Genomic DNA, 23,202 nt, shown 5'->3' with positions numbered 1-23,202 from the left:
TAGTAGATAAATTACCAAATACCCCTAGGGTTAAATTAACTTAAATGCATGTTTGATGTTGTTATTTCTGCATGCCATGTTGTTATTATCGATGCATGGGATTGGGATATTGACGAGGAAGTACCGAAAGTGGCTTGTCCATACTTGGAGGCTTTGCCTCAATTTATCGTTAATCGAGCAAGCAAAGGGCAGAATCGTGGAGTGTTAAAATGGGTGGGTTGAGCTATTCCCACATGGAGTGTATGGCTGGTACGGTGAAGTGTAGTGGTTGGTGGGTTGAATAGTCTCCCAAATGAGCTTGCATATGTTTACCGATGTTGCATGTATTTTGAAATGGGCCTATGGGCCATATCATTATCTGAATAAGGGCTAAGGCCCGCTTTATTGTAATCTGAAAGGGCTCGCCCAAGACCACTCATTACTGAATGGGCTTAGCCCAATGGGCTTGAGCTGACTTGGGCTTTGAATGGGTTTTCTTTACACACCGAGTTTCCCCAAACTCACCCCTTTTATTTTCATCCACGCAGAAATCCCCAACCATAGTGGGCTTGGAGTCGTGAGGAATTTTGAGTGACCACCCGCTCGAAAGTTTGATTTTCTTCCGTGAACTGGACATCCTTTTAATTACGTTTGAGGTTTTGGGCTTTTAAATGTAATAAGGCCGCTTATTTATTTTTGATGGTTTTTAATATGTATTACTAAGATAGGTAATACTTATTTTAACTATTGAAATTGGATAGCTTTAGGGCGCGTTTTCAAAAACAACAGTTGATTTCAAAATAACACGACAACAAGCAAAGCTTCCGCAATGAAAGTATTTTCCAAAATTAATCACTTTTCCTAAAAATGACTTAATCGAATTGTTTCCTAGAAATATCCATGACGTTAAGGTATGGCAATGGCGGTATGCATGTCTAGGATTAGATCCGAAGAGAGCTTGGTACTTAAGCAGTCCGATGGACTCACCACCTCTTTTCCGGTTTCCTACCTGGTGCACAGCTTCCATTCACTTTAACCCTTAATGAATTAATCTTTTGAACATCAAGTACGATTTTCTGGACTTAGAATGGAAATATTTTTTTTACGTTTTTGATGTGGTATGCCAGATCCGACCATAACTTCTGGGCCGGGTTTGGGGTGCTATATTTAGTGGTATCAGAGCCTAGGTTACAACAACTCGGCTGTGGAATGGGTTTACAAAAACAAAGATTTTCGAAAGCGAAAATTTTATAAAGAATGCGAAAAACTCGATTTTCAAAATTTAGATATTTAGAAGGTGGCATTCCGAATCTCCGACCCAAGCCTGTAAGTATTACTCTGAACTCTTCTAAATATTTTTCTGACTTATCTATCATCATGAAATCCGCTAGGATACTCTAGATAGGATGATACTGAAACCATAGGAAAAATCGATAAGAAATCAAATCGTAGCTAGACTTGATTCTGCGAAAACAAACTTTGAATTACTGTCTGATTCATAAAACATCTGTAATAAACACTGGAATATTGAATTGATGTATAAAAATTGGTAATCAAGATAAATCGATATGAGTACGAGAGCTACTCGGGGAAGAGGCCGTGGTCGAGGCCGAGGTAATACTCAAGCTGGAACTTCGTCTTCTGAACACATACCCACTGGAGTAGCACGACCACCACCGACGGATGAGAATGGATCGTATGATAGGGCCACCGAGGATGATGCCCTGTCACAGGCAATGCTTCGTGTTCTGGAAAGGGTTACCGGAACAAGTTCGGACAACGAAATTCGAGGATCGATTTCTGAACGACTCTGGGCCAACGGAGCGGAGATCTTTAGGGGTACGTCTGGTATAGCCCCGAATGTGGCGGAATATTGGTTGGAGGCCACAGAACGGATTATGGACAACTTGGACTGCTCTGAGGAGATTGTGAGTGGGGTATCTGTACTAAGTCATTTGAGTCACTCGGTTAGGGTAGACAAACTGTATAGGGATGTACCCTTAGAAACTCAAGGTAAGATTTTCCCTGGAGATCTGATGGAGTTACCGTTCGGAGAGTTTGATCTCATTTTGGGAATGGACTGGCTTGTTAAGCATAAGGCGACCCTAGTTTGTGCTGCTAAATGAATGGTGTTAAGGACCACAAAGGATGAGGAGGTTATGGTGACAGGTGAGCGAAGGGATTATTTGTCCAATGTGGTGTCGGCATTAAGAGCCGAAAAGTGGATTTGGAAAGGTTGTGAGGCCTATTTGGCATTTGCAAGTCAGTCAGAAGAGGAGGGACTGACAGTGGATAAGGTTAGGATCGTAAAGGAGTTCTAAGATGTTTTTTCGGAGGAGCTTCCAAGATTGCCTCCGAATCGAGAAGTTGAGTTTGGAATAGACTTGTTGCTGGAATGGCACCTGTGTCCATCGCACCGTATAGGATGGCACCGAAGGAGTTAGTGGAGTTAAAGGCTCAAATCCAAGAGTTGTTGGATAGGGGCTTTATTAGGCCAAGCGTATCTTCATGGGAAGCACCGGTGCTATTTGTGAAGAAGAAAGATGGTACGATGCGGATGTGCATTGATTATCGCCAGTTGAACAAACTGACGATTAAGAATAAGTATCCACTGCCAAGGATTGACGAGCTATTCGACTAGCTTAGAGGAGCTTCTGTATTTTCCAAGATCGACCTTCGATCTGGATATCATCAGTTAAGGGTCAAGGAGGCGATATCCAAAAGACGACATTCAAGACTCGGTATGGTCATTACGAGTTTCGGTTATGCCATTTGGACCGATTTAACGCCTCGCAGCGCTTATGGATCTGATGAATCGTGTGTTCCAACCATTTTTAGATCAGTTCGTAGTCGTCTTTATTGACGATATCCTGGTATATTCTAAAACTGAAACGAAACATGATGAGCATCTCCGTATAGTGCTGTAAGTATTAAGGGAGAAGGAACTCTTTGCGAAGTTCAGCAAGTGTGAATTTTGGTTGAGGGAGGTAACCTTCTTAGGACATGTGGTCTCTGCTGAGGGGATTAAAGTGGACCTCAAAAATTAAAGCGATTTCGAATGGAAGCCGCCTAGGTCGTTGTCGAAATATGGAGTTTCTAGACCGGCGGGATACTACTGAAGGTTTGTAGAAGGTTTTTCTGTGATGGCAGCACCTCTGAAAAAACTCATAAGGAAAGGGGCACCGTTTGTATGGATCGAGACCCAGCAGGAGGCTTTTGAAAAGTTGAAGAAAGTTTCGATCAAGCACTGTGTTAATTCACCAGAGTCTGGGAATGATTTTATCAGGTACAAGTGATGCATCACACGTGGGTTTGGGCTGCGTGTTAATGCAAGAGGGTAAGGTGGTTGCATATGCATCACGATAGCTTAAGCCTCATGAGGAAAACTATTTGACTCATGATTTAGAGTTGGCAGCAGTGATATTTGCACTTAAGATTTGGAGACATTACTTGTACGGAGAAAGGTGTATTATATACACTGACCATAAGAGTCTTAAGTATTTGTTGACTCAGAAGGAGCTGAACCTTAGGCAAAGGAGATGGATTGAGTTGCTTAAGGATTATGACTGTTCGATCGAGTATCACCCAAGCAAGGCTAATGTGGTAGCCGATGCTCTAAGTCGAGAATTGTATCTCGATCCGAGAGCAATGTTTGCTCGTCTGAGTCTCAGATGATGATAGAAGTCTCATTGGTGAGTTGCAAGTGAGGCCAACCTGGGTGGATCAGATTAAGAAAAAATAGTTGAACGATGAGTCTTTGGTCGCTCGTTTTCAACAAGTTAAGGAAGGGGAAACTTCTGAGTTTGGGAGCCAGAAGAGACGTTGCAACAGCAATACCCTCAACTGTTTGGATTAGGTAAATTTCGAGGACAAAATTTCTTTAAAAAGGGTAGAGTTGTAACGCCCCAATTTTCGGGAATCCTGTGAATGTTGGCATAGGTTTAATTATGTTAGTGGGCCTCTAGAAAGCCTAAGCTTAAGATAGAACCCGGTAATTTTAGTTAATTTTTGTTCCATAAGAAAAAGGGAGTGAAATTATGAAATGGGACCTATGTGAAAATGTTTGAAAATGCTATAGGCTAAATTGAAGTGGCCAAATAAATAGGAGTGCAAAATAGGAGGATTTGCATGACAAACCTCCCATTTTACATGAAGTGGCTAGCCATCATGTTGTTGTAGATAAAATGTACACTTGATATCCATAATTTATGGTACAAATTGGTACAAATTGATAATAGGTTAGGTAAATGTTTCATGATAATAGGTTAGGTAAATGTTCCATGATAATAGGTTAGGTAAATGTTCCATGATAATGGGTTAGGTAAATGTTTCATGATAATGGGTTAGGTAAATGTTTCATGATAAGAATTTCATGTCTTTTGTATTAAAGAATTAAATGGATGAAATATGAAGTTTTATTAAAAGAAAAAGGGGTGAAAAGAACAAAGTTTTGTCCATCTTTGTTCATCATAGCTGAAAGTTAGAGAAGAGAAAGGAGAGGAGAAAGCTCTTGAGTATTCAGTCATTAGGAGGAGGAAAATTGAAGGTAAGTTCTTGGTACCTTACTTCTTATTTTGAGGTTCATGAGTTCATCTTGATTCTACCTTAACTCTTGAAACATATTTTGGTTTTTAGTTGTGTTGTGAGCATTTACTCATGAATTAAAATGAAGGAAATGATTGTTGTTTCATGTTCTTTTGATGAAAAATGGAAGATAGGTGAAGTTGAGCCAAACAAATGAGCATGCATGTGCCTTAGATGTTAAAGGGAAAAATCAGCTAACATGTTGTGCTTTAAAATGATGAAATGGACATTATACTTAAGTAAAATCATAGATATGTGATGATTGATTGGTGATATACATGTTTAAATAACAAGTATGCAAGTTAGGTGTGAAAGAGTGATTTGGTAATAAATCTGCTTAGGACAGCAGCAGTAACGTGACTTTGGAAAATCACCATAAATTGTGGGAGATGATTTAGAAGCTGAATAAATTATGTAATTAAATCTTGTTGAGTCTAGCTTCAAATGAAATAAACGAGAACATATTTTGAATTCTGTACAATGAGAAATTTGATTCGTAATGAAGAGTGGTCAGATTAGTCAAACAGTGAAACATGCGAAACTTTGAGAAAAATCTGGTATTGATTGGCCAAACCAAAAATTCTGAAAATTTTATGGATAGAAGATATATGAGTCTATTTTCAAGAAAAATTAACGGAACTTGATTTGGAGTTTCGTAGCTCCAGTTATAAATGATTTAGTGACTGTTACTCAGGAAGACAACTTGCAGTGAAATTATGATTATGTGGTAAACATTGACAAAAATTTGTTAATGAGTTGCTTATTGATTTCTTATAAGCTTACTATGATCTGTAGGTGTGGTTGGCCGAATATTGTAAGGGGTTAATACGTAGTTCGTATTTGAATAATTAGATTAACGTGTTAGTAATCCAATTGTAGGCAGTTCGTGTGTGGATCTCGTCAGCATATCATCGCAAACAGATGTGTAACTAACACCCTCTTTCTTAGTCTAGATCGGCAAAAGCCGAAAAGCCGAAATGCTGAAAACCGGTATTTTGTAGATTTGCGAGTGTGCGAATGTGGACTGCAAAGTGCATGATTTCTGTGCCCTCGATATTTTTGGGCTTAATGGGCCAAAATTGGAATGATGGGCCAACGGGCCCAATTCGGTAAGAACCCTCGGTAGTGATTCTGTTAGTACGTGAAAAGTAGGAATATGCATGAAAAACCCTAAAATAGATAAATTACTGAAATACCTTTAAAAGTGGAAAATTTACGCTTTTACCTCTAGTAGATAAATTACCAAATACCCCAGGTTAAATTGACTTAAATGCATGTTTGATGTTGTTATTTACCGCATGCCATGTTGTTATTATCGATGCATGGGATTGGGATATTGACGAGGAAGTACTGAAAGTGGCTTGTCCACATCTTGGAGGCTTTGCCTCAATTTATCGTTAACCAACAATGAAGGTCATGCAAGCTGTGGAGTGTTGAAATTTGGGTGGGTTGAGCTATTCCCACATGGAGTGTATGGGTGGTACGGGTGGAGTGTAGTGGTTGGTAGGTTGAGTAGTCTCCCAAATGGGCTTGCATATGTTTATTGATGTTGCATGTATTTTGAAATGGGCCTATGGGCCATATCGTTATCTGAATAAGGGCTAAGGCCCGCTTATTGTAATCTGAAAAGGGCTCGCCCAGACCATCATATTACTGAATGGGCTTAGGCCCAATGGGCTTGAGTGACTTGGGCTTTGAATGGGTTTTCCTTACACACCGAGTTTCCCCAAACTCACCCCTTTTATTTTCATCCACGCAGAAATCCCCAACCATAGTGGGCTTGGAGTCGTGAGGGAATTTGAGTGACCAATTGCTCAAAGTTTGATTTTCTTCCGTGAACTGGACATCCTTTTAATTACGTTTGAGGTTTTGGGCTTTTAAATGCAATAAGGCCGCTTATTTATTTTTGATGGTTTTAATATGTATTACTAAGATAGGTAATACTTATTTTAACTGTTGAAATTGGATAGCTTTAGGCGCGTTTTCAAAAACAACAGTTGATTTCAAAATAACACGACAACAAGCAAAGCTTCCGCAATGAAAGTATTTTCCAAAATTAATCACTTTTCCTAAAAATGACTTAATCGAATCGGTTTCCTAGAAATATCCATGACGTTAAGGTGTGGCAATGTCGGTATGCATGTCAGGATTGGATCCGAAGGAGCTTGGTACTTAAGCGGTCGATGGACTCACCACCTCTTTTAGGTTTCCTACCGGTGCATGACTTCCATTCACTTTAACCCTTAATGAATTAATCTTTTGAACATCAAGTACGATTTTCTGGACTTAGAATGGAAATATTTTTTTTACGTTTTTGATGTGGTATGCTGGATCCGACCATAACTTCTGGGCCGGGTTTGGGGTGCTACAGTATGTCCCCTGCACCTAAAAATGTCCAAAACAGAATGCTCTGGTGATACCACATGGGTTGAGACACGGTCGTGTGACTTAGCCGTGTGAGGGACACGGCTATGCACCACGGGCATGTGCCATGGCCATGTGAAAACTGCACTTGATTCGAATAAAAAATAAATCCACTCAGGCTAAGCACACGGGTGTGTGACTTGGCCGTGTGAAATTAGTTAGTCATGAGTAAATTGACAGAGAGTTACACGGGTAGAGGACACGGGCATGTCTAGGTCGTGTGAGTGATACAGGATGTTCACACTGGAGTATTGAAAGGGGCACATGGGCATGTCCCCTAGACCACACGAGTGTGTGATACTGATCATAGGGAGAAACTTGAAATTTTCACGAAAAATTTTCTAAGCTTCCGATCGAGCCCCGATTTGTTTTAAATGTATTTTATAAGTACCGAGGGCCCATTAAAGGTATATTAAGATGTATTTGATGTACAGAATTGCATTTATTCCTGATTTATGTGTAAATGTATTGTAATGATCAGTAATACTCCATAGTCCTATTCCGACGACGGGACAGGATTAGGGAGTGTTACAAGTAATGCTTTGTAACCCTAATCCAGTGACGGAGACAGGTTAGGGGTGTTACAGCTCACATGTTGCACTCCAATCGGCACTCACCACTGCCCATCTAACGACTTCCCCATTGACCGGTAGACCAAGTTGTAAACCAACATCTTTGAGTGTAATTGTGCATTCACCACAAGGAAGATGGAATGTGTGTGTCTTGGGTCTCCATCTTTTCAACAAAACGCCAATAAGTAGGGGGATCTAATTGAGTCCCCTCAATATCTGAGCCAAGTATAAGAATCTCGCATCTCGCAAGTGTCAATGAATGACAATCGATGCACTCACACTTAAATTGTGTATGTATATCTCCAAAATTCGATATTCGACCAGAATATATAAACATAAAAAATTAATAATGTTAACAACACAATAATTAACTAATTAAAATTTAATAATTTAATAATATTTTCTTACCATTTGTAATTGAACGTTGGAGATGTGCTTATCATCCAAACAAATAAGCTAATTTGCCATTTTACAGATTATAATGAATAAAATAAAATCGAAAATAATAGGATTCGAAGAAAGATTTAAAACGAAATTATTGAGAGCATTGGGAATTGAGAGAATAAGTGTGAATGAAAAAAAAAATAAAGTTTAGTGAGGTTTATACAGGAAAAATATATGGTTGTTAGAAGACATAACCGTTGGAATTGTGACCGTTGGGGATAACCGTTGCCGTTTTCATTCCTCTCTCTAAAAACGTCTTATACTGGTAAATATATATAAAAAAAAACCAGCCCACTTACTTAAATATTAAAAAACAAAATATTTACTTAATTTAACCAAATTACAATTTACATACCAATTTAAAATCTAAGTAGAAGACTCATTGTAGGACTAAGCCTTATTATTTCCTGATCTCCTATGCATAAAACAGTTGGAGCCGAGCCCTGACGGTGATGTTGATACTACAACATATTTAATTTCCATGGCCTGGAAAGCAAGTAGGGTAGCCATACAATTAGATATGGCCTTTTCAAACACATACCAACAAATATAAAGTACTGACAGAATACAACACTTCATGCATCCCCTGTCTGCTGAAATAGGTTTTTTTTTTTGTTTTAAAGTAACATAAAAATAAAACAAATTTATAAAATGATATAAGTTATAAATTATTTATTAAAATAATATGGAAGGTACAATAATTTTAGGTGAATATAAACTAATTATTATCAATGATGGGTGTCGCACATACAATAAGCAACGCCCTGCTAGAAGGGAAGCAACTATTTTGTAGTTTGAGATAATTCTTATTTACATCCCTTAATTTTAAGCTTTGACTTATTTCTAACCTTAATTGACAGTATTAATATATTTTATTTAGTCATTAATTTTAATAGTTTTTAATTTAGTTTACATTTTATATGGTTTTTAATTATTAATGTCTTTGTAGGTATATGGTGAAGATTCAATTTTTCCTATAATAATTTTAATTATGCCTATTTACATGTCTCTTTTAATATAAATTAATTCAATTATTTTTCAATTTGCATGTTAATATAAATTTTAATTATAGAAGATGAAAATTAGTCAAAATTTAATTTATTGTACAATTAATGTATATTATAAGAGACATGTAATTAGACACAACTAAGATTATTATCCAACAAATGGCATTAACAAATGTAAAAAAGAAAAACTAAATAAGATGCCGATTGAGTCTTAGTTTAATTAGCATCGATATTCTTATCAGTACAGGAAAACATGAGTTTAAGTACGCTGAAGCTCATTATCCCCTTATTTAAGGGTTGGGGAGGGGTTATTGGCAATTCTAGATAGTATATCAAAAAATAAAGAGGGTGTTTGATAAACAGAGTTTTGAGCCTTTTTAGCTAATTTGGGCACAAATGGAGGATTGGGTAGTCAAACCCTCTAATTATAGTGTTCAGTGAATGGAGGTTTGTAAGAGCTTATTGAGTTAAAACCTCCAAAACAAAAAAACGTAACGATGAATAACTTTTTTCACAGTTGATTGAGAATGAGATATGTGAAATGACATATCTGACCATGTTTGTTCAAAAATTACTCTTTTTATCACATGCTCTCAAACATAATAGGGATGTCAAGATTTCAGTACCTTCCATTCTAAAAATTATTCACTAATTAATTTATGTACTCTTAATTTATTTGTGTAAAATGATTTTTATGAAACTTAAGAAATTTGCAAATAAGAAACTTTAAGAAATTTGTTTATTTAAATTTTAAAAATATTTACAAATTAATTTTCATAATGGATGTTTTAATTCCTTAGTACTAGTGTTTTATTTCAATAGTTTCCTCCAATAAAGACTAAAGTATTATAAACAAATAAATAATTAGCAATAAAATGTATCATGTCCTTATTTGTTATTTTACATATCAACTTTCAACTCAGTTTTACTAAACACTTTTAAATAAACAGTTAATAGAATTAACTGATCAAATTAATTAATAAAATGAGTTGATTAAACCAATCAACGCAACAAACAATTACTATCAATTAATTGTCAAATAAAATAAAATATTAGAAATAATGATACTACACTTATATGAAAAAATAAATTAAAAAACATGTAAGATAAAAACTAAATTAAAAATATTAAATGTAAGCATTAAAATTAAATCGAAGTTTAAAATTATGGGGTACAAAATAGTTGCTTCCCTCCTAGTAATGTGAAGCACAAAGTTTGCAAGATGTTGCCTATTGTATGTGCGACATCCATCCATCCATTTATTATTATTATTATTTCAATAATTATTTGATAATGATACATTTATTTTTTTAGGGTAGTGTTTGTTGCCAATGGCATATGCCACATGCCCACCTCCAAAATTACTGTAGGTTCCATGTTATTTTGATAAATAATTTATATTTTATATTATTTCTGAAATTAATTTTATTTTATATTATTTTCATAAAAAACCTCTGCTATACAGTAATAATTCTATACCAGCTGCTAGCTATAGGTATAGCTACTGTAGCTATTACAGAGTTAGACATAAAAGAAAAAAATAGGATATCAACTTATTTAAACTCTGCTGAAATGAAACAGCAGCTTAATAATGATGAGGCTTATGACTAAAAAAAAAAAAAAAAAAAGCTTAATGGTGAGGCAATAATTGAGTGAAGAAACATGTAAAAGCATCCATTTTAGGTTTAGGTAATGCTACTCCCACCTCTATTCCGCCTTTCACATCTCTGCTTTGGGTGAACCAAACGGCTTTCCCTTTTGCATTATCCATTGAAATTTCCTCTATTCTCCTTGCCTTTCCCCAACCAAAATCTGTCTCGTAGAAATCCAGTTTCGGTGACCCGAAAACCATCACATGGGGCTCCAAATCCGACCCATAAAACTCCCCCCATTCTGATATCCAGTTTTCTGCCCCTTCCAGAAATGCTTCGTCCAATTCCTTAACTCTGTTTCCGATAGCATCCGCTGCAACTATAATCCCATCTTCTCCGCTAAGCTCACTTTGAGTTGCCATTGTTCGAGCAAACGCAATGCAGTTACCAAAATAAGCAGCTGGTACCGGATATCCCAACCGGGTTATACCGCCCGCATTGAACCCGAAGTAACTGGGGTTCTTGCCAGTTAACTTCCCATTTACTTTCTCATGGGATTTTATCAAACACACCCACACATAAGCACATGTTAAATTCGATGGTGTTAAACGTGGTGGTTGCTCCATGTTTTTCACCTTGCATCGACCAACTATCCACCCTTTAATCTTCTCCATATCATCAGGACACATAAAGAAAGTAGCTCTAACCATGGCCGAGTCTAAGTTCTTGTCTGAAACACCTATGACCATGTTTGTTGAAGATCTTCTTTTTCTCCAATGGTTCAAGAAAATGGACTGCAACCCATAACTGTCTTTTATTGCCGTTCTATCATAGAAGGGAAGTAGCGATGAGTTGACTGAGCAAGAAGAAGGGTCTTTGAAAAGAGAAGCCCAAGTCTTGATGAAGCTGTTGAAACTTCTCCCATCAGCAACCACATTATGATACGCAAACCCAATGCAAACACCGACATTAGAGAAAATGGTGATTTGTGCAGCAAGCAAAGGGGTTTGAGTTTCCTTTTGTTCCCCGCTCGGCAAAGGAGGGAGTAGTGGGTAAAAGTCGTTGATGCAACGCTGATGATTCGAACACAAGTGATGAAAATCAGCGGTGGATTGGGCGACAACCAAGGAGACGAAGTTGGATCGGTCGTAGACAATGAAAGGGGGGTTGGATGAGTGGGGTGGGAACACAAGGGTGGCAGCCAAAGCAAAGAAGTGCTGGAGAGTGAGGGAGAGGGAGTGGATGAGTGGTCGAAGAGCGGTGGATAAAAAGTGAGAAGTAGGGTAAGGGTAGTCGTAGAAGAAGAGAGGTTGAGTTGGGGAGAAGAAAAGCCATGGTATGTCGAAGAAAGTTAGAGGGAGGGAGGTAGGTGGGACTGTCTTTGGTGGTGGAGACACACGGTAGCGACCCACGATTTCTACCGCCAAACCTCCTTTATCCATGGAAGGGAATTGATAATTCAGAGTTCGGAAATGATGGAGGATATGTTACTGATGGATTGTGCTTTAACTAGTGGTGATGCCTATACATCGCATATAGGATCCATTGTTAAGTGAAGTCTTAGGTTTAAATAAAAAGAAATAGTGTTAGACAAAAAAAGAAAAAAAAGAAAGCAGCAGCAGGTGATGACCACCAATCCATACGCTATCTAGCTTGTCCGAGTCTCATCTTATAAGTTGTAATATGATATTCCTAATAATTATTATTTTATGTATACATATATATGTATACATAAATAGTTGTTGTATAGCTACTAGCAAATATCAAAGTAAAAGTCCAAAGTGGCAGTGGTCTTTGGAGCAATATTTGAAGGGCCGGTATCACTAATCTTCACCACAAAAGCAAAACCATTACAAAAATTAGTACATGTTTATTTGCAGAGCAGGGCCCAGGGTGATGGTGTTGTTGAGCATACGTTTTCCATGGCACCAGATATGTGGGAAATTTTTTGAATTATTTTTAAAAAGTAGTGGATGGATCATAGCTAAAGTGTCATAACTTACAAGTACCTTCACAGTTCTGTCTAGAAGAAGCATTTTTACAAGTGAGGTGATTCTCAACATCAAATTTAATAATAGCTACTTGTTGAATAACGTAAAAATTAGACAAATAGTAGGCCCCCTACCTGGACAAATAGCACACCTTTCTTTCTTTTATTATTATAATGCACGAATGGTGATGTATTAGAGAATAACTGGAGTGAGGAATCATCTAAATTCTTTCGTCTTTAAGACTTAATATTGATACAAATTTGGGAGTAAGATGAAAAGTGATGCCGAGAACCGATGTATGTGGTTCCAAGGGTTGAGAGTTCTAAGGACTATGTAAAAAAATAAAATAAAATAAAATAAAAAACACACAATTTTACGTGGAAACCCTTTCGGGAAAAAACCACGGGCAGAGAAGAAGAAAATTTACTATGTCGAAAAATTTGAATTCAATACAAGAGGAATAGACTATGTCTATTTATAGGCTTGTAAAGCCATATTCTAGTAGGATTGAAACACCTTATCCTAATCAATATAAAATAGACGAAATTTAATAAGGTTTAAAAACCTTATTCTAAAATAAAATAAAAGAAGTCTAATTCTATATGAATTTTACTTTTATTTTATTTTTCATCGTATTTTATTTAAATAAGAATTCGGGTCACTTAATTTTAACAGATTAATTTAGCAGGGTTTATATTTGGTTAGACTAGGTCTGATTATATCCCTCAAAGTGGGCCTTTTGCATACATGTGTTAAGACATGAAAAGTAATTAATTGGGTCGTGATAATTTTTATTACGTGTTTTTAAATATGATTAGAGATTTATTGGTGTACTAAAAAAATCTCCAAATAAAGTTGACAGCCCTTATTACATTTTTGTATGTCATATAAATAAGATGGTGTGAAAAGCAAGATAGCTTAGTATTTTATGGATATGGCAATCTCAGGCTGTTGAGCAAGGTCCCTCTTTCGGCGAGGTGGTTACTTGAGATTGCTTACATGTCATCAAGGTAGAACTTTTTGAAAATGAAACCTGCATTGGTTAAGGAGCGAGTTTTGCCTCTTCCATTGCTTAAGTATGATGGTAGTGGAGGAGAGCAAAGTGTTAATCCTAGTTTCGAGGTATGGGACATGAACAGCAAGAAAATGGTCAGTCGTGGGAATATTAACTTTATGAAGCTAGGATGTTCCTTGTGAAGCAATGGGACTTAACTTATGACACATGCACTTCTTAGGTAAAATTTCAATTTTTTTTTTCTTGGTGATTTATTCATGAAAAAATTAGAAAAAGACGAGGACTAAATTAAAATTTAAAATAATTAAATTAATTAAATGATGATAAAAGAAAATATCATCTTATTTTTGTCATTTTCAACCTAATTTTCGAGGCCTAATTGGGTAAGTTTCCTTGTCCCGTTTTTAGTAATTTTGATATTTTTAAAACCGGGATAGTCTAAACTATCTATTTGAGGGATTAATTTGAAAAGTTATCAATGTATGAAAATGGGTCATGGATGTAAATGTTGGAAATTAGAAATTTATGGTAGAAAATGAAAGATTATTGATAGATAAACAATTTTTACGAAGTGATTTTTGATGAAAACATGATTTAGGGACGAAAATGAAAAGTTGTAAAATTTGATGAAAAATTCTAAAATTTTATAAATACATGTGCTGTAAAATTTGTAATGTGGCTTTGGTTAGGCTTGGAATAGGGAGTAATTTGCACAAGTTTCATTTTCTGGGCCTAAGGACAAAATCAAAATTTATGAAAAAGTTAGGGGCAAAATGATAATTTTTTCTAGGAAGTAAATTGAGTCCATTTAAATATGAAATGTGTGAAATTGATGGATAAATTCATTTATATAGATCCAGGCAACACTAATTCGAGGTTAGATCGAGGAAAAGAAAAGATTTCGGATTAGTAGATTTCTAATGCAAACAAGTGTCGAAGTAAGTTTGTGTAACTTAATCGAGTACGTAATTATGTTAATTGAATGTTTTGTTTGTATATAATGTGATTTATGTTGATGTGCTTTACTTGTATGCTATGATGGAAAATTGATACATGCTTGAAATGGTAAAAAAAGGTTAAATCTCGATTGAATGTTGAGTTCCGATGAGTAGATGCACTTTCTTGAAATGAATGAGGTCCTGCATTTGTTGTGGACGAGATTTAGCTCGGGCGAGTAATCCCATTGACCTTGTTACAGAAAGGAATTAGCCCGGATGGGTAATCCCGATATGATTCCTCTCGAGCATACGTTATGATTAGGGTTTAGCCTAGACTGGTAATCCTATTATACGATATGTGGTTCGAGAGGGTATTTCTTGGTTAAGTGCCCTAATGGGTACCCTTGAATAAGAAATTGACGGATTATTGAATCGTACACTTCGAGTATACTACTTGAGCATCCATCGAAATTCAATGATTCAGCAGACATAAAACTCTTGACATGGTATGAAAATCTTGAGATGAAATGATAAAGACTTGAAAGAATATTGCTTGATGAGCTCAACTATGTTACTTGATTTATATGAAGATTTTGATGACTAACGTTTGATTGAATGTATGTGTTTAGGCAATTTAGGCAAATGGATGGAACCATGACATTCTATGCTTAGATTTAATAAATAGGATTGGTAAGTTTAGTTTCCGTTATAGGAACTTACTAAGTATGTAATGCTTACTCTGTTTTATTTTCCCTTGTTTTATAGTGCTCGAAAGCTCGTGAAGGTTGGAGATCATTGGAGCATCGTCACACTATCAACTAGTCATCTTAGGTATACTTAGTAAAATCATTTTGGTATAATGACATGTATAGGACAACTTGGAGTGACTTGAAATTTTATTTTGTAACCTAGCCATTCGAATGGCTAGTAATGGTTTATTTTGGTATGATTAAGTAGGTTATGATGGTATAATCATATGTGATATGTCAAGTATAAGTGACCTAATGATGTCAATGCCTAAGTTAATCTAAGGTAAGTTCACAAACACATATGCATGTAATGGTATGCCATGATGAATGATGGAATTGTTTAATTTGAATGATTGGATTGGTTGGTATTGGATGTGTGTTTTAAGTGCAGGTCTTGGGTGAAACTTTGGGTGAGAAATGAAGCTAGAAATGGCTTCATTTTGTCTACACGGGCAGATACACGGGCGTGTGTCTAGACCGTGCACGGCTTGGTAACATGGGTTTGTGGTTAGGCTGTATTTCCCCTGCACCTTAATTTTGAGAAAGAGAATGCTCAGAATTGAACACGCGGACAGAGACACGGGCGTGTGTTTCAGCCACGGGCGTGTGTCTTGGTCGTATGAAACCTGAACCTAATTTTGAATTGAATTAATTAACCACAGGGCCTAGCATACGGGTGTGTGGCATGGCCGTGTGTGCAAGTCAGAGAGTTACACAAGGCCAAACATGGCCTCTAGTACTGGCGTGTCTTAGGGTCACATGGGCATGTCCCTTGGACCAAACGGGTGTGTGAGCCCTGCACCTTGGAAAAATTTTAAAAAGTCGGGAAAAATTCTTAAAGTTCCCGATTAAGTCCCGACTTGATTCTAATACTCGTATTAGGCCTTGAGGGCCCAATCAAGGTACGTTGTGAATGATCTCATTAAATGAATAGTAATTTACATAAATTATTTGTAAATGTTTGCGAATGTTTCGGTAATGCTCTGTAACCTTGTTCCGGTGACAGATACGGGTTAGGTGTGTTACATCAAATAACTTAGATTTAATCCTTATATAACATAGACAACTCAGTCCAGCAATACTTAGACTTTTTCATATTTATGACTATGCCGATATCTTGTATAAGTTCTTTTAGCGGATACCATATAGCCTCTTTAGAAATACAAAAGTATATTCTTTTTCACGAAACACCTTTTAAAGCTTATTATATTTATTCCAAGACTAAACAAACCAAGTTAACTCTAGACTTATCAGATCATTATCATAGAATTAGCTATCGAAAAATTCTCAAAACTTACCCATATTGATGGTCGCTAAACTAAATAAAAATTCGACTTAAGGTAAGCGCACTTATAGAACAGTAGTATAGTTATGGTAAGACTGGAAATATCGTATCCACGAGGACTAAAAGTACTAGTAATTACTATCTTTTTATTATCTAGCCTAAAAATTTAGAGAATGTTTACCTAAAACTAATTATCTAATTAGCTAAGATTACGAAAGAGAGTACGGTTGGAAAATACTTTTGAAAAACCGATTGAGAAGACAATACCCAAGAAAGAATCCACCTAGGCTTCATTTATTACCTTTGAATTAGACGATTTATTCACTTGACTTATTCCGTAGAAATCCCTGATTTATGTTAATACCCCTTTCGAGACTAAAAACAACTAATTCTAGGTTGATTAATTGAAATCTCTTTCTAATTAAAACCCCTATAGTCGCATTAACTCGATCTATGGACTCCCTTATTAGATTTGACTTTAATTCGACAGATTTATGTCATCCTATCTTTAGGATTGCATGCAACTCTACTTAATTATGAATGATCTACTCTTAAACAAGGACTTTTCCTCCACTGAATAAGCACATCAAAGACATGAATTAATATCCTGGAATATTAAAGTAAGGATTAAAATTCACAATTAAGAATAAGAACAAGTATTTATAATATAAATCAAAGAGTAATAAGATTTGTCCTAGGTTTCATCTTCCTTAGGTATTTAGGGAATTTAGTTCATAATAATAGCGATGGAAAACATCTCAATGTATGGAAAACACAAAACATAAAGAACCCAAAGAACTTCTAGGAAATTAGATGGAAATCCTCAGTTTTGATGTAGATCCTGTCTCCGAGGTGATTCTGATGGCTGTTCTTGAGTACTTTTCTACCTTCTACTCTGCGCGTCCCCTCTAATCCTCTTCTAGGGTGTTTATATAGACTTTTGAATGCCCAAAATAGCCCAAAATTAGCCTTTTCCGAGTAGAACTAGACTTGGGCTCTACAGGGACACGACCGTGTGCCATTTCCGTGTGAAGGTGCTCAGGCCGTGTGCAAATTTGACTTGGATTAATGTTGACACGGTCATGACACACTGGCGAGTGGATTACTGGTGTGGAAGTTCCTAGGCTATGTGAAACACTGATTTAGGCCCAATTTGTTTGTTTTTGGCTCGTTTCTTGCTCTTTTCGCCATCCTAAGTTCTCCTAAGTATAAAACATGAATTTAAAGGATTAGGAGCATTGGTTTCAATAAGACCAAGGAAAAATATCCATAAATATGCCAAACATGAGGTAAAAATATGTATATATTAGGGTTTATCAAATATCCCCACACTTAAACATTTGCTTGTCCTCAAGCAAAATCCTCAACTCACAACCAAAATAAATTCTTCTCAACTTATAATTCTCTTCAATAATGTTTCGAAGAAATTCCCAAGTAATCATATATTGAGAGCTTGACCAAAAGAACATTAAAGTTTCAAACAATCCAAATTGAGCATTTGAATCATAAAATCATAGGTATCCCCCTTTATCTAAGTAATCACCTTTAATTCCAAATTGACAAGGTTGACATCCTCACTAATGATTCACTCAATCACTCAAAGTGTTTAAGGTTCAATAATTAAGCACTCAATAGTCAAACATGGAAAGTTATTACCATAGGCTTGTATGAAAATTAAATCTCCACCACTATAATGAAATGATACACAAATCAAAAGGTCTTTAACAGGGTTATAATGGGGCTTGGGTTAAAGGTGTGGATAAAGGCTGCAAAAAAGGGTTAGAATCGAGATTAATTTAATAGATTACCAAATTTAGGAGAACAAAGCTAATCATTGAATTACAAACAAGTGCTAGAATTAACACTAACCAAAACTAATGAAGGGAACTTTTCTCTTAATATGATAACTTATCCAAGCTCCTTTAGAATAATATGTAATTTGAATGAAAATACGGTTTTTTTTAAGAATAAGAACAAATACAATAATGGAAAATACATAATAAGAAATAATTTAGCAACTGGCATGAATGAATAAAATTAGGTAACTAATCAAATTAAATCTCGATAAAAAAAGAGTCAATAAAAAGGAGAAATTCTTAAAGAATCAAAAAGGGTTAAGTTGTCGGTTAATATTAAGGGGAAAATCAAGGAATAATAGTTAAGGCCCAAAGGGGTTCACTAGGGGTCAATTATATGGGTAGGCTTTTTATGAGGTAAATGGGTTAGAACCTAAGTGCCTTTGTCATTTTCGTATATCAAATCAAAGGTGTGGTCTTGACATGCATAATCAAAGCAAGTTCTAGAATAACAAATCAATGTTGACACACTCATAACCAATAAAATCAGTGAGTAAGAAAGATATATGCTCTAAAAGGCTCAAAATCTCACGAAAATTATGAGTATTTGGTGTCAATCCTGTAAATTCGAAACTTCAAGATCATACCTCAATTCAGGGAAACAACCTAGAAATTTTAATTCTCAAAAGTCAATTTATCATGTGTGATCCTCTAGTGTCTTAAAGTTTAAAAAATCAATGCATAGTTACCTATGATTTAATTCAAAACATATCAATAAAAATCATAAATCAATCAGAATTCACTTTAATAATAAGATGAGAAAATTATTTGAGAACAATATAAAAATTTAGAGATTTTCTGATAATCACATAAATAACCTCCCTACACTTAAGATGTACATTGTCCTTAATGTACAAAGACAAATAATAAGAAGATAAGTACAATATTAGAAAAGAGGGAGAGAAGCGAAACTGCCCTGAATTTTTGGATGAGATCCTTGGAGTAGCGAGAGCGAGAATTGTAGATAAGGTTAATGAAAGGCATGATTCTGAGTTACTAATAAGAAAATAAACACCACTGTGGAAGAGAATTAAGGTATAATTGGATACTAATCATAATGATAAGCAGAGTTTAAAATATAAAACATAAGTCTTCAAAGATAAATAAAGGAAAATAATAATAACAATAAGAATAATAATAATAATAATAAAATAAAGGGACTCAAAGGTCCTCATCATCAGATGCCTCGTGGGTCGATGGTACCGAAGGAGATATGTGGAGGTGGTGACAAATCTGTCGAAGATTGGCATCGATGCTGTCGAACCGCTCAAAACACTGCTGCTCAAAGCGAGTGAATTGCTTGGATAAATCTGTCAAAGTGGCAGCAGGAGGTGATGACTCGGTGGTGGTGGTGGTGGTGGTGGTTATGGGTCCTCGTGAGGGGGAGGGACATCATCAGTAATGTTCTCTGGCTCATCTTGGTCTTCAGACTGAACGAGCCTGTACTTAGGGGGGTCGAATCCATGGCATCGCTCTATCATTCTCATGTGGATCATGCTAGATATTCCTTGAAGAGACATTTGGCCTACTAGTATGAGTGTCGATGACATCTCTAGAGTGTCGAAGAGGCCGAAGTGTCTAGCGAGGCAAGTCACATAGGGGCTAAGGCAAATGGGGCCCCTCCTATGGCGATCCATCTGATGGCGAAATGTGAGGGCGATAAAATATGCTAAATCAAATACATGGCCAGTTGCCATGCTCCATAGGAAGTAAGCATCGGTGTTGCTAACGACGCCGGTGCTCTCTCTCCTCCCAGTCAAAGTATGAGCCAAGATGGCATGGATATAGCGTAGTGCTGGAGGAAGAGAAGTCGCCTTTGAGCGACTGGCGTCATAAGGGGTCGTACTCACCGTAAGGTCAATCCAACAGTAAGAGGGCGAGTAGTGTATGTGACGATAAAGCTATAAGAAATTCTCAGAAGCCATGAACTCCTCCGTGTAAAGGCCCAAAGTAGCTCCAAACTCTGGTACACTCTTATGCCTGACTAGTCTACCAAGTCTAAAAATGAGAGTACCAGCCTCGTCATGTGTATTCATCACGTGCTGTAGATGGAACATAGTGTAAAATTCTAAGGTTAGCTCTAAATATGTAGGCTCAATAATTGCAAAGAATCGATCCCATGGGGCAGTATCGATATGGAATAGAACGGCGTGAGCAAGTTGGACTTGCTCCAAAGTGGCCCAATCAATACATTATCCCACTCCTAATGGTCGTACTCGAAGAAGCTGAAATAGGTCGTCCTGTGGGCCTGATGAGAATCGAAACAGAGGATGACGAGCTTCGATTGAGGCGCTCGAGGAGGTTGCGGCGGTTAGGGTTTGGGTGGAATAAATTTTGAGAGGAGGAAGAAGAAAGTATTAGGGTTGGGGGGTTTAAAAAGGAAGACACGGTCATGTGAGGCCCGTGTTGGGCCACCCGACCGTGTCATATGCCTATGTGGATTGCGTCCAACCCATGTTTATCGCGAAATTTTTATTGCCCAATTGTCACACCGCCTAGGGACATGCTCGTGTGTCTAGGTCGTGTGGTGCACACGGTTGCATCATATGGCCGTGTACCATGTCTTTCGCTTCTCACACGCCCTTGTGTCCGAACACACAGCCGTGTGCCTTGCCCGTGTGGCGCCCTGACTTATTTAAAATTTGAAAATTTAGCTCCAGTTTTTACACGGCCTAGGACACGCCTGTGTGTCCCGGCCGTGTGCTTCACACGGCTGTGTTGTACGGCCATGTGGATTGAATTCATGGACGTGTGGTTCGATACTTGGGGAATTTTTAGCCCTGTTTCCACACTGCCAAGGACACGCCCATATGTCCAGGCCGTGTGGGCCACTGTACCTACATAAAAACACTAAAAATGGCTAAAATAAACTGGTTAGTGGTGTTAGTGCTCGGGTTACCTCTTGAGAAGTGCTTATTTAGAGTCTAAGCTTGACTTACCTCTCATTCGTATGATCACGGCGGATCACGGAGTCGAGACTCCTCTTTCTCACTATCAATTTCGAGTATTATTTACCTTAAAAGTGCCAAATTGAGAATGATTTACCTTGACTATACTGTATGGGGAAACATTCAGTACTGTGAAGAGAGGCGCTCCGTTTGTATTAAGCTCTAAAGTAGCAATTCGGGGGTCCTTTTCATCTAACAATACTTTATCCCCAACCTTAAATTGTGTTGTTTCATCCCTACGCTTAACGAGGTGTCGCTTTGATTCATTGTATGCTTTTGGTTTCTCCTTGACATGTGTTCGCCATTCATCTAGTTCATCGATCTGAAGCATTCGTTCTTCATTAGTGCTCTGTTTTTGTTGTATGGATTAGAATAAGGCTCCATCATGTTCTTTCTAGGGGAGTCCTACAAAGAAGTTTGAGTTGTAACATTATTCAAGTTAATAGAACTTAAAAAATCGTCTCAATTACTAGATATTTTTTCAGAATCACGAGCTTGAAGTTTAATCGTGTCATCACCTACACGAAGTATCAATTCACTTGTGCCAACATCAATGATAGTTCTAGCAGTTGTTAAAAAGGGCCTTCCTAAAATTAAAGGTACGTCACTATCCTCATCCATGTCTAAGACAACAAAGTCAACTGGGAATATAAATTTATCAATTTTGACCAGCACGTCTTCAATAATACCTCTAGGAAATCTAATTGTTTTATTTGCTAATTGAATGCTCATCCTAGTTTATTTTGGTTTCCCAAGACCGAGTTGTTTAAACATTTTATAGGGCATGACATTAATATTTTCCCTAAATCAGCCAAAGCATTGTTAATGTTTAAACTACCAATTAAGTAAGGAATCGTAAAACTCCCTGGATCCTTCAGTTTGTTGGGTAGCTTATTCTGTAAAATGGCTGAGCAAACTACGTTCAATTTCACATGCGATGCATCATTTAACTTTCATTTATTTGCTACAAGCTCCTTTAAAAATTTAACTGCATTTGGCATATGCCAAAGAGCTTTAATAAACGGTAAGTTAATATGTAATTTCTTTAATAATTTAAGGAATTTACCAAATTGTTTGTCCGTGTGGTCTTTCCTTGTCGCACTACGGTATGACATACGAGGTTTATATTCTCTGCCTACCGATTTTTGCTCACCGTGGTCCACCTCATCCTTACCTTTACTTACCACAAATCCTTGCCTCTGTTCTGGTTCAGGTTCAACTAACACTTTTTTATCTCGAATAGTAATCGCATTAAGTTGCTCTCTTGGGTTAGTTTCAGTATTACTCGGCAAGCTACCTTGTGGTCGTTTGGAAATCATCTTTGCCAACTAGCCTATTTGATTTTCGAGCCCTTGGATTGATGCTTGCTGATTTTTAAGAGTTGTCTCGGTATTCTGAAAATGAGTTTCCGCTATTGAGATAAATTTTGTCATAATCTTCTTGAGGTTCGGCTTTTTCTCTGGCTGGTACGGTTGTTGTTGTGGTGGTCTTTGATTTCCTTGGCCTCCCAATGAAAATTTTGGGTGGCTCCTCCAACCTGCATTGTAAGTGTTACTATAAGGATTATTTTGAGGTCGAGGATTACTACCCATATAGTTCATTTGCTCATTCTCCATGGTCTAAATTGCTTTGATGATTATTTTGAGATGCTGTAGGATAGATAGTCTAAATTGCTCGTTCCACTTCCACTTGCATCGCACTGCATTACTGGATGAACCTGTGAAGAACCAAGTAAACCATCAATTTTTCTATTTAAAAGTTCTACCTGATTAGAGAGCATAGTGACCGAATCGCGTTAAAAACGTTGGCTGCTTTTGT

The 23,202-nt window shown here is 36.9% G+C and overlaps 1 protein-coding gene and 1 long non-coding RNA gene across 2 annotated transcripts; one reads left to right on the top strand and one right to left on the bottom strand.

Annotated features, from left to right (window-relative positions):
* The first annotated feature begins 4,276 nt into the window (after positions 1-4,276).
* LOC128296419 (uncharacterized) lies at positions 4,277-5,501 on the top strand. Its single transcript, XR_008287038.1, has 2 exons — positions 4,277-4,525; positions 5,443-5,501. It is a non-coding gene; the product is annotated as an uncharacterized LOC128296419 (long non-coding RNA).
* A 5,139-nt stretch (positions 5,502-10,640) lies between these two features.
* Positions 10,641-12,044, bottom strand: LOC108469542 (anthocyanin 5-aromatic acyltransferase-like). Its single transcript, XM_017770418.2, has one exon. It carries the CDS (start codon positions 12,042-12,044, stop codon positions 10,641-10,643), a length of 1,404 nt encoding a protein of 467 aa, XP_017625907.2.
* Between the last annotated feature and the right edge of the window lie 11,158 nt (positions 12,045-23,202).

Source organism: Gossypium arboreum, chromosome 8 (assembly GCF_025698485.1).
Source record: "Gossypium arboreum isolate Shixiya-1 chromosome 8, ASM2569848v2, whole genome shotgun sequence".
In the NCBI taxonomy this organism is placed as follows: domain Eukaryota; kingdom Viridiplantae; phylum Streptophyta; class Magnoliopsida; order Malvales; family Malvaceae; genus Gossypium; species Gossypium arboreum.
The sequence above is the reverse complement of the archived record's forward strand: the minus strand, read 5'-3'. Positions and strand labels throughout refer to the sequence as shown.